This window comes from Polistes fuscatus, unplaced genomic scaffold (genome assembly GCF_010416935.1).
Source record: "Polistes fuscatus isolate 324 unplaced genomic scaffold, CU_Pfus_HIC Scaffold46, whole genome shotgun sequence".
NCBI classification, from domain to species: Eukaryota; Metazoa; Arthropoda; class Insecta; order Hymenoptera; family Vespidae; genus Polistes; species Polistes fuscatus.
This window is the reverse complement of record NW_025113125.1, coordinates 65,894-80,720: the sequence shown is the minus strand read 5'-3', so window position 1 is coordinate 80,720 and position 14,827 is coordinate 65,894. Positions and strand designations below refer to the sequence as shown.

The 14,827-nt window shown below is 30.7% G+C and overlaps 1 protein-coding gene across 1 annotated transcript; it reads left to right on the top strand.

Moving 5' to 3' along the window:
- Nucleotides 1–751: 751 nt before the first annotated feature.
- Nucleotides 752–7,839, top strand: LOC122521744 (fructose-bisphosphate aldolase-like). The gene is made up of 4 exons (XM_043642501.1): nt 752–783; nt 6,948–7,080; nt 7,261–7,451; nt 7,539–7,839. Exons 1-4 carry the CDS (start codon nt 752–754, stop codon nt 7,837–7,839), a joined length of 657 nt encoding a protein of 218 aa, XP_043498436.1.
- The last annotated feature ends 6,988 nt before the right edge of the window (nt 7,840–14,827 follow it).

Here is a 14,827-nt window from a genome sequence, read left to right as displayed (position 1 = left end):
GTATTTTTGTCTTGGCCGTCGATTGTTGAGCGTTCTGTATACGAGTGCGAGTAAGACAATAAACCGATAGTTCTATTTTTATATTTTTTCTTTCGATAGCAAGAATTTTTCGTTTTGGCAATCGAGTATCGTGCGTTATGTATATTTATATATATCGGCGTATAAGCGCGGCGTTTTTTTATTTATTGTCAAAAATTATGAAATTTGAATAAAAGAAAAAAAAAATTCATTTTAACAGAAACTAATATTATTTAGTTAAGTGTAAAAATAACGATTTAATTTTGTGTCTCGCCATATAATTAATTAGTATTAATTGATATAAATTTAAAAAAACTGGTGTGTGTACTTATGTACGCACGTCAGAAGTTATACTTCTTTGGCATACCAAAATTAATATAGCATCAACAACCTCAAAAATAACTGCAAAAAAAATAAGTATAATTTTATTTATTTATACATGAAGAAGAAGATAGGTTTAATTAAAATAAATAAGAAATAAAATAAGAAATAAAAAATTAAATAAGAAATAAGATATAAAAAAATTTATCAAATAATAAGCTTTGAGGTATATTTTCTTCGCTAGGTGCAATACGTAAATATTGTTCTTCATCCCACATTAATGTCGGTTAGTGCGCCGTAAGACACTCTTCTACAGGAATGTGTTCGCTGACGTCATTTTGTCCAACTTTGTCGTGAATTTGATTATCATTAAAATATTAATCAATAATTTTAATATCGTACATTCTATACAATGGAGACGGTATTAAAAATTGTTGCCAAGCTGTAATTGTACGCTTGTTAGCAATGCCATGTAAGTAACTAGATCGGTCAATTTTCTTACGTTTAATATGTACATTTATACAATAATAGCTATCGGTATTTCTTTGAAGAGATTTGACCATTGTATTAACTGAAACAGGCAGGTTAATTAATTGACCATAACTGGCGTATATACCATACACATGTCTCAGACGTCTGATCTGCATAAAAGAAATACGAGGAGAAATTATACTTTCAAAAACTAAATATAAAGGTGGTAGATGCTAAGGTACATCTGGATATTTGAAGCCGTTATATGTTGATATTAGAGGAATATTCTTCTTGTTTAAAGCTTGTATGCATGTATTACAAAGCTTAGTATTTTCCATAGGTACATTAGGTATAAATTGTATTAGAATATCCTTATGTTCATTAGATGGCTCTTTTAAATCCTTTTTAAACCACAGTCTGTCACATACTGAGCATGGATGTTCAAATGAATTGCCCAAGAATTTTATTTTAAATTCCTTATGAGCTCGTTTAAATTGATGATATTTGTTATATGGTAAAGAAGGATCTACATCCATATCAATTTGCTCGCCAGTGGAATTATTAATTACTAACTGGTCTGAAGAGTTAGAATAAATACAGTGTACATCTGATTGAGGTAATTCCTGATCTATGATTGTGTCTTGGTTTAACAAATTGCGTTCTTCATCCAGTACAATGTCTTGATTAGACAATACATGTATAATCGAAGCAACAGCTAAATATTGATTATTTCGTGCTTGAGATCGTGAACTTTGCTCCATGTTTGTTAACCAGTTAACGGTGGAAATTAGTTTCAAAAGATCACCACAGGGTGCGAATTAAAAACAATCAACGACGTGTATACACTTTGAACGCAGGGAAAATGGTACTATTATACATTTTACGAAAAACGAGGACGGGTTACACTTTTTTTCGTCAAGAATTTTTTATTTTACACGACGTGTATACACGTCAAACGCACCACAGTAGAGGTTTAGTTCGACGTGTATACACGTCGAACGCACTTAACTGGTCAATGTAATGTTTTTTGATGTTATACGATGATGACACGGCATAGAAGAATTTTCCATATGCACATCAGCTTGCACAGTAATATAGTTGTGATAGTAATCTTTTGCAGTAGACAACGATGCATCTTCAAGAAGTAAAAGTAAAAAAAAAGACAAAATTCCCAAACGTACCAAAAAGAAGTATAAGTTCAAAAATAATAATAGGCAGTAATATTAGTTATTGCTGTGAATTTTAAATTGTATAAATTTTTACTGTTAATCATAGGCTGAGCCAATGGTTCAGAAGTCACTAGTAAATTCGAAGTCGATGGGGCACATAAAGTTCCATTCGCAGACAATTGGATTTCTTGAAGAAATAAATGTAAAATAAATGTTAAATAAAATAAATGTAAGTAACTTCAAATAACTTTAAAACTTAAAAACCAAACAAAAAAAATAAATAATTAGCAATAATATTAGTTTTTTCTGGGACATTTAAATTATTTAGATTTTTACCGGTAATCACAGGCTTAGCCGATGGTTCGCAAAGTAAATTAGAAGTTAACGGAGTACATAAAATTTCATTCGCAGGCAATTCATAACCTTTTTGAATAATTTTTCTTCGCAGCCAAAAACCCTACAACGTTTGGCATTAGCGTGCATTATGTTTTCCTTATTTTCCTTATTATTTTCCTTATTTTCCTTATTCCTTTTCCTACGAAGACGATAATCTCTACATTTCTCTGCATTAGTTTCAGGCATATTAAAAACTAAAATAGAAATTTAAATGTATACTGATCCTGGTCAATAAAAAGCTGCAAGAGATTATAGTTTAATAATAACTTCAAAAATAAAATAATAAAAATAATTAAAATAAAATAAATAAATTTTCAATAATTAATAATAAATAATATAATTTAAACTATAGATAAATGTGAACGCTTAATCTTAATTTTTTTATTGTTGCTAAGGAGAATAGTTGAAGATCTACGTCCGATCAGCACTATTGTTTTATTAATTTAAATCGCTACGTGTCCTGCAACTTTTTGTACGATTTTCTGGAAAATCTTTAGTGAATCTGGAAACTTAAGCCACACAACATTTACTTCTTCATCTTCATTGTATTCAATATGAAATAACTACAATTTTCCCTATTGCCAATATATACTCTACATTTGTAAATAACATAAAATATAACTTCAATAAAAACTTTAACAAAATAAAGATATTAAATAGAATTAAAATAAAATACAATTATTAAAAAAATTAATAAAATAAAACAACAATTAAAAAAAAAGAAAAACTCTTGGTTAAATCAATGCAAAGTATAATACTATATTGGCTCGTCAGGCAAATAGTCTTTTAGCACAAAAGCTCTTGTTGATAAATTAAATATAATAAGGAATTGTGGTTTTAACAAAAAATTAAACACGTATTTCACCTCTTGTTTGCTTCGCCGTTATACGGATTCAACAAAAAGGTTCACCTCGTTTATGGAAGTATAAGGAATACTTATACTTTTTTTATTTCGCTTCTAGCTTAAATCGATTTGTTCGTCGCTTTCTTTGTAAATCTTTGCTGCTTATCTAAGACGTGTCGTCTTAGGCGTCCAGTGGAAGAATGGGACGAGTTCTTTGTTTAATAGGCCCTGCAGGGAGTGCTTAGCAACGGTTTAAAAAGTTGGGAGGGACGTTAAGAAAATTTCCTTATTTTCAATATTTTCGAAATGATTGCGCCGCGTATTTCGAATATTCGCTAAGAATCTATAATCTTTATAAATAGTACATAAATTGTAATTACGATGAGTGTCTCTCGAATTTTGAAGGAAATCCTCGTCAGGCTACGCTCGTTATTTAGTATTGAAAGAGAAGTATAACTTAAAAACATTAAAAGAAATTCATGTTGCACAATGCGTATCCATTTTTTTATGCTAAATTCTCCATATTTTTATAATTAATTACAGATTACCTATCACAATGATAACATATTATTATTATTATTATCATTATTATTTTCCTTGTTACTTTTTATTTTTCCTAGTTTATTTTTTAAGTAATGTTATTATTATTAAATTTTCAGTATTATTATTATTATTTTTATTTTTACATAGAATATAGTTGATAAAGAAACATGTTCTTCTTCCCTGCTTGATGATCGATAATATTTTCTAATGAAAGAAGATTATTTTTCTTTTACTTTTATATTTTTATTCTCATTTATTTATTGAAGTTATTTATATTTTTTATATAAATATATATATATATATACTTATAGCGTGACCAAGTAAAAAGGAGGAGGATTGAAAATATGAGTAGATAAGCTACTAATTATTTTTTTCTATTAAGTTAACTAAATAACTTCAAAAAAGAAAAGAAAAATATTTTAAATCGATTGATATATTATATATATATGGAAGAATAAAAAGAATAACTTCAAAAATATAAAAATATAGATATCAGTCCACATTAAATATAAGGGAGATATATCGATTTACTTTATGCGTCAACGGCCATGGCGCAGTTACAGCATTAGTTCTCGCTCGATCATTTAAGTAAAGCAGCGCTGAATACGATTAGTATTTGGATGGGTGACTCGCTTGAGAAGAAAAGGGGAAAAAGAAGAGAGACAACTTCATGCCGTAAACTTAAAATCGTTTTGCCGCGCGTCGTAAATACCGACAAACTTCATGGTGTCGTTTTTCCAGACGCTCAAAACCTAATCACTCCCCATTACATTTTCCCTAACGCGCCAAAAGAAGTATAACTTCAAAAAAAATAAATAATAATAATAAATAAAATTTATAAGAATTTATTAATATAAATTTTTTGCCTCACAAAAATTTATTTGTATATCAAATTGAATACGTATTGTCTTTAAAACGAAATTTACAATTTAAATATTTTTCCTATTTAATTATTCCTATATAAATTTTAAAATACTGATTTTTAGTTTCGTCAAAATTTATTAGTTTATCATATTGAATACATATTTGAAAAGAAAGAATCTTACATCTACACATATAATTAACTCAAAATATACAAGAAAGAATATTCTAAAAACATAGAATTTTTGTTTTTTGGCTAGACATATATAATTTTAATTCATTTTTAGTATGTTCTATGAAAACAACAATGCATATTTATTCAGCTTCTAAGTTATAAGAATTGTACGAAAAAAATTGAATACTCGTCAAGTGGTACGCTAACGTAAGTTGTATCTTCCTGGATTCTCGTGCCGGTTATTAACGTTCGATTCTTCGTAGGGGAGTTTTTTTTTTTTAAGTTTTTTCCATCCTTAGGTTATATAAATAATTTTTACATTTCCTAATTTCCAATTATATACACACACAAAATTTAAGTAATTACAAAAAAATTAAAAACAATAAATTTTTTCACATCTTGCACAAATAAAGGAAGATTTATTACTTAAATTAAAAATTCATTTTGTAAACATCATCCTAAAAAATGTATCGTTTCGGCACGTTAAAAATTAATTTTTGTTATTTATTTGATATTATTTAATGTCTAATTAGTAATTTTATTACTCTCGTAATAATGTTGACTTCTTAATAAAATTTATATCGTTAGCACAAAATTTGAAAAAAATCTGAGGCAGGACCCACTGACCGTCTCCTTGTTAAGGATAGAAAAATTTATACAAAATATAACTACCCTACGAAGAATCGAACGATAATAACTAGCGAAAATAATACGATAATATAATAATAATACGCTAGTGCACCACGGGATGAGTATCCAATTTTTTTCGTACAATTCTTAAGACTTTGAAGATGAGTAAGAATGCAATACTGTTTTCTTAGAACAATAAAAATGAATTAAAAATTAAAATGTCTAGCCCAAAAAAAAATTCCATGTTTTTAGAATATCTTTTCCTGTATATCTTGAATTAATTTTATGTGTAGATATAAAATTCTTGTTTTTCAAATATGTAATCAATTTAATACACAAATAAATTTTTACAAAACAAAAATCAGTAATTTAAAATTTTATAAAATACATAATTTATTAAAAAAAAATTTAAATTTTAAATTCCGTCTTAAAAAAATACGTATTTATTTTGATATACAAATTAGTTTTTGTGAGGCAAAATATTTATAAGAAATAATTATTTTATTTAATTTAATGTGTCGAGACACAAATTAATTCATTATTCTTACTCTCGACTAAATAATAGTAGTTTCTGTTAAAATAAATTATTGTTTTTTTTATTCAAGGTTCATTATTTTTGACAATAAATAAAGAAACAGCGTGCCATAACCATTAAGATTCGATTTAAAAACGCCACGCTTATACGCCGATATATATAGATATATAGAACGCTCTACACTCGATGGCCAAAACGTAAAATGCTCGCTACAGAGAATAAAAAAATAAAAAGAGAGAAATATCGGTATTTGTGTCTAACTGCACTCGTATACAGAACGCTCAACAATCGACGGCTAAGACAAAAATACTCGCTATCGCCTAAACATATAGAAAGGGAGAAACATCGGTTTCTTCTTTCAGTCGCACTTGCATTTAAGGCCGAAAGACCCAAAGATTACTGAAGATCCTTCGTTTGTGTATTAGTACACACGGACGCTCGCACGCACACTAGCCCCCTCGCGTGTAAAAGTCATCGGAAAGGCGGGACTTTGCGCACAACTCTACAATTATTTTTTTAAATATTTCTCGCTTATTTTTGCAGATACGAAAATAACCTTAAGAACATTTTTTATGTATATGTTAATTTTCTACAACTTTTGTTTAAATTTTTTTTCGATTAAATTCTTAGATTCTAAAAATAGGCCATTTTTACCCTTTTTTACCATTTTTTCAGAAACTACACATTTTATTGCAAAAGAATAAGCACCGTTCGGTTAAGCGTCGTCTATTTACCCTTAGATCAAATTTTCGAATTCTTACCTAAAATTCAGAAATTTGGACCTTTTTGACTGGATTACAAGCCAAAAAATCAATAGAAGTAGCTCCCTTTATAATACTTTTTCAGCTCGCTTTATCAGCCGATCGCCTCTGTGGTGTGTGTGTATGGGTGCGAGTAATGGGTTGTTTTTTCCGTATGGCTGTGCCTGTAACCGATAATGCATTCTTTTTAACGTTGCTTAAATAGTAATTTGATATTCTATAGAATACCAAAATATTATGTTCAATGCTGTGGAAAAGCTGTAAGAATTCTCAGGTTTCCGACTTTGTCTAAAAGCGCTTTGCATTGTTGCCTGTGCCTAGGAAATGCTACCAATGGCGGATTTCCGGCTTTGACGGTAACATATATATTAAGATATATTTTCATAAAGTTTTATAAGGATTTATATTTTATTAAATATAACTGCATTGAGTTTCTGCAGAAATAAAAGTCAATTTTTTTTTAAATATTTTTTACATTAAAAACTACATTATCCGCTATGCTTTACAGTCTATAAATACAAATCTCTCTATATCAGAAGGCTAATGACGGTACGCCATTCGTGGAATTTTTGAAACAACGGAACAACATTCCTGGCATCAAAGTTGATAAGGGTGTCGTGCTACTCTTTGCTACAAACGATGAATTTACGACTCAGGGATTAGACGACCTCCAAGCACGTTGCATCCAATACAAAAAGGATGGCTGCCATTTGCTAAGTGGAGATGAGTTCTTAAAATTACAAAGGATACGCCTAGCAAGCTCGCTATTTTAGAAAACGCAAATTTTCTCGCTCGTTACGCTTTAATTTCTCAGAGCGCTAGAATCTTACCGATTGCTGAGCCCGAAATCCTTCCCGATGGTGATCACGATCTTGCTCGTTGTCAACAAGTTCCTAGATAAGAAACCTTGGTCATTGACCTTTAGCTACAGTCGTGCTCTTCAGGCTTTCGTTCTTCGCGCTTGGGCAGGCAAAACCGATCAAGTAACAGCTGGACAGGAAGAACTTATCAAGAGGACTAAGGCCAACAGCGAATCGGCACTTAGCAAGTACGCGGGAGGTGTCACATGTGCTGCCGGCGGTGCTGCACTTTTCGTAGCGAATCATGCATATTAAAGAAATTGGCAAGTAGTATTTATTATTAATGCTATACTATTTCATTGTGAATCATATTGCGATATATATTTCGTTTAAAAGTTTCTATTGATAATAAAGAACAATAATATTTGAGTTTTTCGTTTACTATTGTATAATTCTATAATTATATTATACTTTATTACATAAGTTCTAGCATATACTTATAATCGACTAATAATATATCAGTACATTTTGCTTTTGTTAATTTTTATAAATATTCTTATATATAAATGTGTGTGTGTGACATGTTTTATCTTACATAATATTCATAAATATCTTTAAATAATAGTTATATATCGTATAAGATTATTACATTAATATAATAATATTGATTAATAATATAAAAGAAATGCGTCTATCAGCAATTCGAGGGATTACTTGGATTATAAATCGAGAAGTTCGTACTATTTTATAAATATATACTTGACATATTGATGTCGAAACATAAGAATGTTTATTTTTAAAATTTTTTTTTTCTCGTCACAAACTTTTCGAATAAAATTTAGACAAATTTATAAAAATATTTCTTTACACTGAATTAATTAGCCAACAATTACGGGAATAAACGAAAATGTTTTCCGATAATTAACAAAAACAAAATTCCCTGCTTCTCTGTAAGGGGGGAGGTGTCACGTCCTAGTGACGACTTTTACCCGATTTGTAAACTTTAAGCATTTCCAGGAACGATCATCGTTTTAATATTAATAAAGAATAATAATAAAATAATAAAATATTAATAATATAAATAATTTAGTATTATATATGTTAATAATTGTATAAAAATAAATTTTAATAAAGTAGTAATTAAGCGATAGTCGTTCGTGAATAAACCTGTATTACGTCTTAACGACGACTTTGTTCGATATGCAAGTGTTCTCAACTTTCATTGTAACAAATATAAAACATATATATATTTTAAGACTAATATAAGAAAATAAAAGAGAACACGCTGATCACGTGATACATTCTTTTTGCGCTATGTACTCGTAAACACGCCGATCATGTGATCCATTCCCGTTGCGTACGTAGTCGTAAACACGTCGATCACGTGATCCAAGCATGCAGAGCACGTGATCGCGCGTCGAACGGGTGATATGTAGGTGTTCTCAACTCTCATTGTAACATATATAATACATATAAATTATAAGAGTAATATAAGAAAATAAAAGAGAACACCCCGATCACGTGATACAAGCCTGCAAAGTACGTGATCGCACGTCGCTCACGTGATCTGTAGCTAACTACAGTATCTAATATAAGTACTTCGAACTAAAAAAAATATAGAGAGGAATTACAAGAGAAACAGAGAAAAAAGATAAAATAGAAGTTAGTCTACCGGAAAATTTTGCTTAGTCCACCTCAATACTTCTTTTTTTAGTTCGACATCTATTACTAAGTTTGCTTCGTTTGTAACCGAGTTTTTGTTAATTTTCGATAATTGTTCTTAATCATTACATTTATAAAAGTTTTATTTTTTCATTTGTTACTTTCAGTGAATTGTTTTCGAATCAACCAACGAAGCTCCTTTCCACACCTGATTCCGTATACCTATCATCTCTTACTAATTACAACGGTTAAGTTCCACTTCCGGCCCAGATCCCGGGTAAAGTACTGGCTCTACAGGCTGACTCAAAATAGGGCATTTATTCTCTTTGCCGAGAAGACAGCAAGAAAGTCGGTATCGGATCGGAGAATTATAAAAATTGTTTTTACTCATTGGCAGTCCTCTTCTAGGACGTCACAGGAAAATATATATATAAAAACTGGTTAAATAAATGAGGCTGATATTAGACGGAACTTAAAAAGGATTATAACTACTGCTGTGGGTCCAGATGGTTTATCTATTAAATATTACAAGCTTTTACTTAATTATTATGTGCTCTCAATTGTGGACTTATTCAATAATTCAATATTGTTATGTCAATTTCCTCAACAGTGGAAGCAATCAATAATTTTGCTTTTGCCAAAAATTAAATCTCCGCAGTCATTCAATGATTTAAGACCAATATCTTTTTGTGCACATTATCTAAAGTTTTAAAGCGTTGTGTCTATGATCAACTCATTAGGCATATTATTAGGGGGACCGGAAAGTAATGTCGTTTCTGCGCATGCCAATACTTGATTGTCATTTGTCAGCTCATTGTTTGGTTCAGAGGCGTACCAAAGACATTGTGAGGTTATAGTGATTTCTTTACTTATAGACAATTGAATTACAATTTTTTTTTGTAATTTTGGGTAAAATGGCCAGCCAAATACCAGAAGAGGTACACATCCGGCATTGCATGCTCTTTGAGTTTCGCAAGGGAAATAACGCAACAGTTGCTACCAAAAACATTTGCGATGTTTATCCAAATGCACTGGACATTCGTAAATGCCAAAGGTGGTTTTCCAAGTTCAAATCGGGTAATTTTGATCTTTCCGACTCGTATCGATCAGGAAGACCATCAGCGTTAGACAACGACGTGTTAAGGGCGGAAGTGGAAGCAAATCCGTGTCAGACGATCGAGGAATTGTCAAACAGTCTCAACCAACCTTGGTCGACCATCCAAGAACATTTGAAGCAGATTGGGAAAGTAAGCAGAGCAGGTGTTTGGGTCCCGCATAATCTGTCCGAACAGAATAAGGCTAACCGATCAATCACATGCAACTTATTGCTTCAACGACACAACACAGAAGCGTTTTTTGATCGCTTGATCACAGGAGATGAGAAATGGGTCCTGTATGATAACCCAAAACGCAAAAGGCAGTGGCTCTCTCCAAATGAAATCCCTCGGAGTACTGCTAAGCCAGGTTTACACCCCAAAAAAGCGCTTTTGTGTGTTTGGTGGAGTATTCGCGGCATTGTTCATTTGAATTACTGAAACCTGGACAAACTGTTACTGCAGACCTCTACAGCGAACAATTGCAGCGAGTCAATCAATCTTTAATTGAAAAGTGGCCAGCGATTGTCAACCGAAAAGGCGTCATTCTCCAACATGACAATGCAAGACCGCACTGCGCAAGGCGAACTCTAGAAAAAATTAATGAATTGGGGTGGGAGGTGCTGCCTCATCCACCATATTCGCCCGATGTTGCACCATCGGATTTCCACTTATTCCGAGCGCTGCAACACTTTTTAAGTGGCAAAACATTTGCAAATTTGGATGATATCCAAAATGCCATCTCTAGATATTTTGCCGAAAAACCAATTAATTTTTATCGATCAGGGATTGAAAATTTACTCACTAGATGGCAAAAGGTTATTGACAATGATGGGGAATACATCATTGATTAAAAATAAAGACTCGTTAAAAATGTATGTGTTTGTATTTAGCGTAAGAAAACGACATTACTTTCCGGTCCCCCTAATAAGTTTAATAATCTATTAGATCCGTATCAGACAGGCTTCCAGCAACTAATGGGCACTCAAACTGCCATTATTCGTCTTTGTGATGATATTCGACTGGGAATTGATGATAAATTAATTACGATTGCAGTATTTTTGATTTTACCAAAGCTTTTGATTGTGTGGATCATTTACTACTCTTACGAAAACTTAAGGATTTAAATTGTAAATATAATCAAAATAACTAAACCAAAATATCTGCTTGGAAATATCGTCGTTGTGGTGTTCCGCAAGGCAGCGTTATTTGTCCACTATTATTTGCTCTGTTTGATTCTGACTTGGGAAGTCTAATTAGCTGCAAACATCTCTTCTACGCAGATGATCTTATTATTTATTTAACTTGTTGCCTTTCAGATATAGAGAGAGCTGTGAATGAGCTTAACGAAATAATTACGTAAATAATCAATTGGTGTATGAGGATTCCCTTAAACTAAATGCTTATAAAACAAAGGCTATAATTTTTGGAAGTCCTCAACATGGTAACAACTCTGTATGTATTAATGCTCCGAAAATCAAAGTAGATCAAGTAGTTATTGATTACGTCCGATCAATTAAATACTTAGGAGTTTTTGGATGATACTTTGTCTTGGCATCAACAAGTCATGTTGATTAGTAATAAAGCAATGAGTTGCTTGTCCCGGTTGAAAATGAACAATCATTTGTTTAATATGACTATGCGTAAAAGATTAGTTGCCACCTTAATATTATCAATCTTTGATTATTGTTCAGCAGCTTATACAAACATCTCAGGAACATTACAAACTAAATTACAAAGAAAGTTTAACGCTTGTATTCGCTTTATTTTTCGTTTGCAACGATATCAGCACATTACTCCGTTTAGAAGAGCTTTAGGATGGTTTACTTTACAAGGTCGACGTGACTTCTTAATGGCCTGCATAGTATATAAAATGTTGCGCCTTCAGGACAAAAAATATTAAGAACGAACTTTAGTATTCTTACTTCTGTTCGTGGTCGTGCTGTCAGGCAATTGGATGTATTATGTTTACCTTATGCAAGAACCAGGACTTATGACAAATCATTTTTGGTTACTGCTGTTCGTATGTGGAATCATCTACCGGAAGATATCGTAGCTCTAAGTGACTAAAAGAATTCAGATTAAGATGTATACCTACATTATTGATAGATATATTCAGCGTGTTTTGTGACTTACGATTTAATTTAATTTAATTTTTTTTTTTAAACCATATGTTTATTGCTTTGAACCAATACTACTATACTACTATTATAGAACTATTATACTTTTATTTATTATTTACTATTTTCTTTTTACATTTATCTACTTACTGTGCGTTACTACTAATATAATGATAAGATTAATAATAATAATTTTAATTTTGTTTTGTTTTATCTATACATTACATTGTACTATACTGTAATTAATGGCCTTTAGGGAGCCTAGGCTCTAGGGTCAATAAAATATTATTAAATAAATTAAATAAAATCTTTGGCTAGTGGATTTATGAGCGTATCAATTCTTCTTTTGTATCCGCAGGTTGACTTGGATATTACTTCTGCTATCGTGGGAATATTTATGACCTTCCTTATCTTTTCATTACAGACGTACCAATGAGCATTCACTATTGTGCGTAGGGTTATGGATGGTTTAGCCTCGAGCCTGATAATGTGGCTTTTCGCTGCTATACCCCATAGTGGTAATCTATAAGTCCAGATTTGTATTATTATTGTTTTGTAAATTATTAGTTTATTCTCAATGCTAAGTTTCGATTTTCTGCAAGTTAGCCAAGCCATTTGTCTCCTTTTTAAACAAATTTATTCGATTTTGTTATTTATATGCTTTCTCCATGTTAGTTTGAAATCTAAGTTTAGTCCTAAAAACTTGACCGTTGTTACTTGCAGAATTTCTGCATTATATAATTCTAGCTTCAGTATTTTTTTTCCTCAATGTAAACGTAATCTGTTTGTACTTGGTAGAGTTTAACTCGATCTTCTTATTGCCTTGCTATTCTTCGAGGGAATTAGTTTTGTTTTGTAACAATTCAACTGCTTGTGTTGATCTTTGCTTACGGTAAACATTGCCGTGTCGTCTGGAAATTTTAAGATTGTACAGTTAGCATTTATTGGTATTTCTGCCGTACAGAATGTGCAAAGAATTGGTCTGAGGATACTTCCTTGCGGAACCCCAGCTTTGATTAGCTTCATGTTCGAATGAATGTCTTTTATTTTTACGTATAATGTTCTTTCAGATAGATAAGATTTTAGGAGCTTGAAATACGAGTTTAGAAAGTATTTATTGATATTTGAAGTAATCATTGATGCCACACTTTATCAAAAGCTTTATTTACATCTATGAAGATGGCGAAAAAGTACTCTTTATTTCCTAAAGCTGTTATTATCGTATTAGTTAGTCTCTACCAAGTTTAGTATTAGAACAAGTTTACTACTAATAATTATAAAATCACACAAACAGATTGGATCATCGAATTACTTCGTAACACATTCTTTCTAATGCAGTGTTTAGTGTCTGCTGGGACAAGGAAAATATTTAAGTTTCTTAATCTCCTTCACGAAAAAAAAATATCTTCTCAAACACATCCTTTTTATTCTGTAGCAGCGACAGCTTGATAAAGCATTCTATTGGCGATGTTGTCATTGTACACTCCAAATCGACATACTATACGAGATCTGTAATTTTTTTAACTATTAAAAATCGCCCTCTGTTCTTATTTTTTCAGGAAGATATTTTATCTTAATTTCTTACTATTTCTGGCTTGAATATAACGTCAGTTTGTAATGTGACTAATATAAGAAAGAAAGCTCAGGAAAACCATAGCGACTACAGTTATACCAAAGCGAAACTTCCATTAATGATGCTTAAAGAGAAATTGTTTTATATATATTTTTCTAAAAACTAAAGTCAACAAATTTCAACTATTTTTCTAAATCTGGTTAAAAATATATTGATCTTACAAAGATTTTGGGTGCTTAACTAAGTAGAAAATACATTTTATCTTATTTCATCATATGGACGGTCCAAAACTAGCTTTAATTTTTTACGATTTCTGTTTTAAAATTATATTCAAAATCGCGTATTAAATTGTTTCAATTTTTTGTTACAACTGCTAAAAACCCGCTTTGGTTAAGCGTCAGATACTGGTATCAAATTCAGATATCGTCGAAAAATTTTAAGGTATAATTTAAGTCCATATAAAAATTTATTATTTTAAGGTTTTGAGCCTTGCTTATAATTAATCCGTTATTTTGTCTTAAGATAAAGAATAGCGGACAGAGAATAGATGATAATTTTGTAAAAAAAAAAAACAAGTGTGTTGACTTATATATGCGCGTAAGAAACAATACTTATTTAACGTATAACAAAACAAAATAAAATAAATTAAATATAAAAAATTATAATAAAATCCATGTATTCAATGTTTATAAGATATATAAAAAATTTAAAGTTCGAATTAATCAGAAAGCAGACAAATGTAAAAATAAGATAGTAATAATAAAATATCATTGTTTAATTATTAAAAAGCCCGTGTTGAAGATTTTCACATCTAGATACGCATTTTTTTTGAAATTTTACTTCTTTAACGCGTT

What these genes read in the sequence shown, in the direction of transcription:
- LOC122521744 (XM_043642501.1), top strand. Translation starts at nt 752, where the DNA reads ATGGAGACGGTATTAAAAATTGTTGCCAAGCT. An exon ending in TTAAAAATTGTTGCCAAGCT is followed by an intron (nt 784 to 6,947) that starts GTAATTGTACGC and finishes GATATTCTATAG; the next exon opens with AATACCAAAATATTATGTTC. An exon ending in CATTTGCTAAGTGGAGATGA is followed by an intron (nt 7,452 to 7,538) that starts GTTCTTAAAATT and finishes TTAATTTCTCAG; the next exon opens with AGCGCTAGAATCTTACCGAT.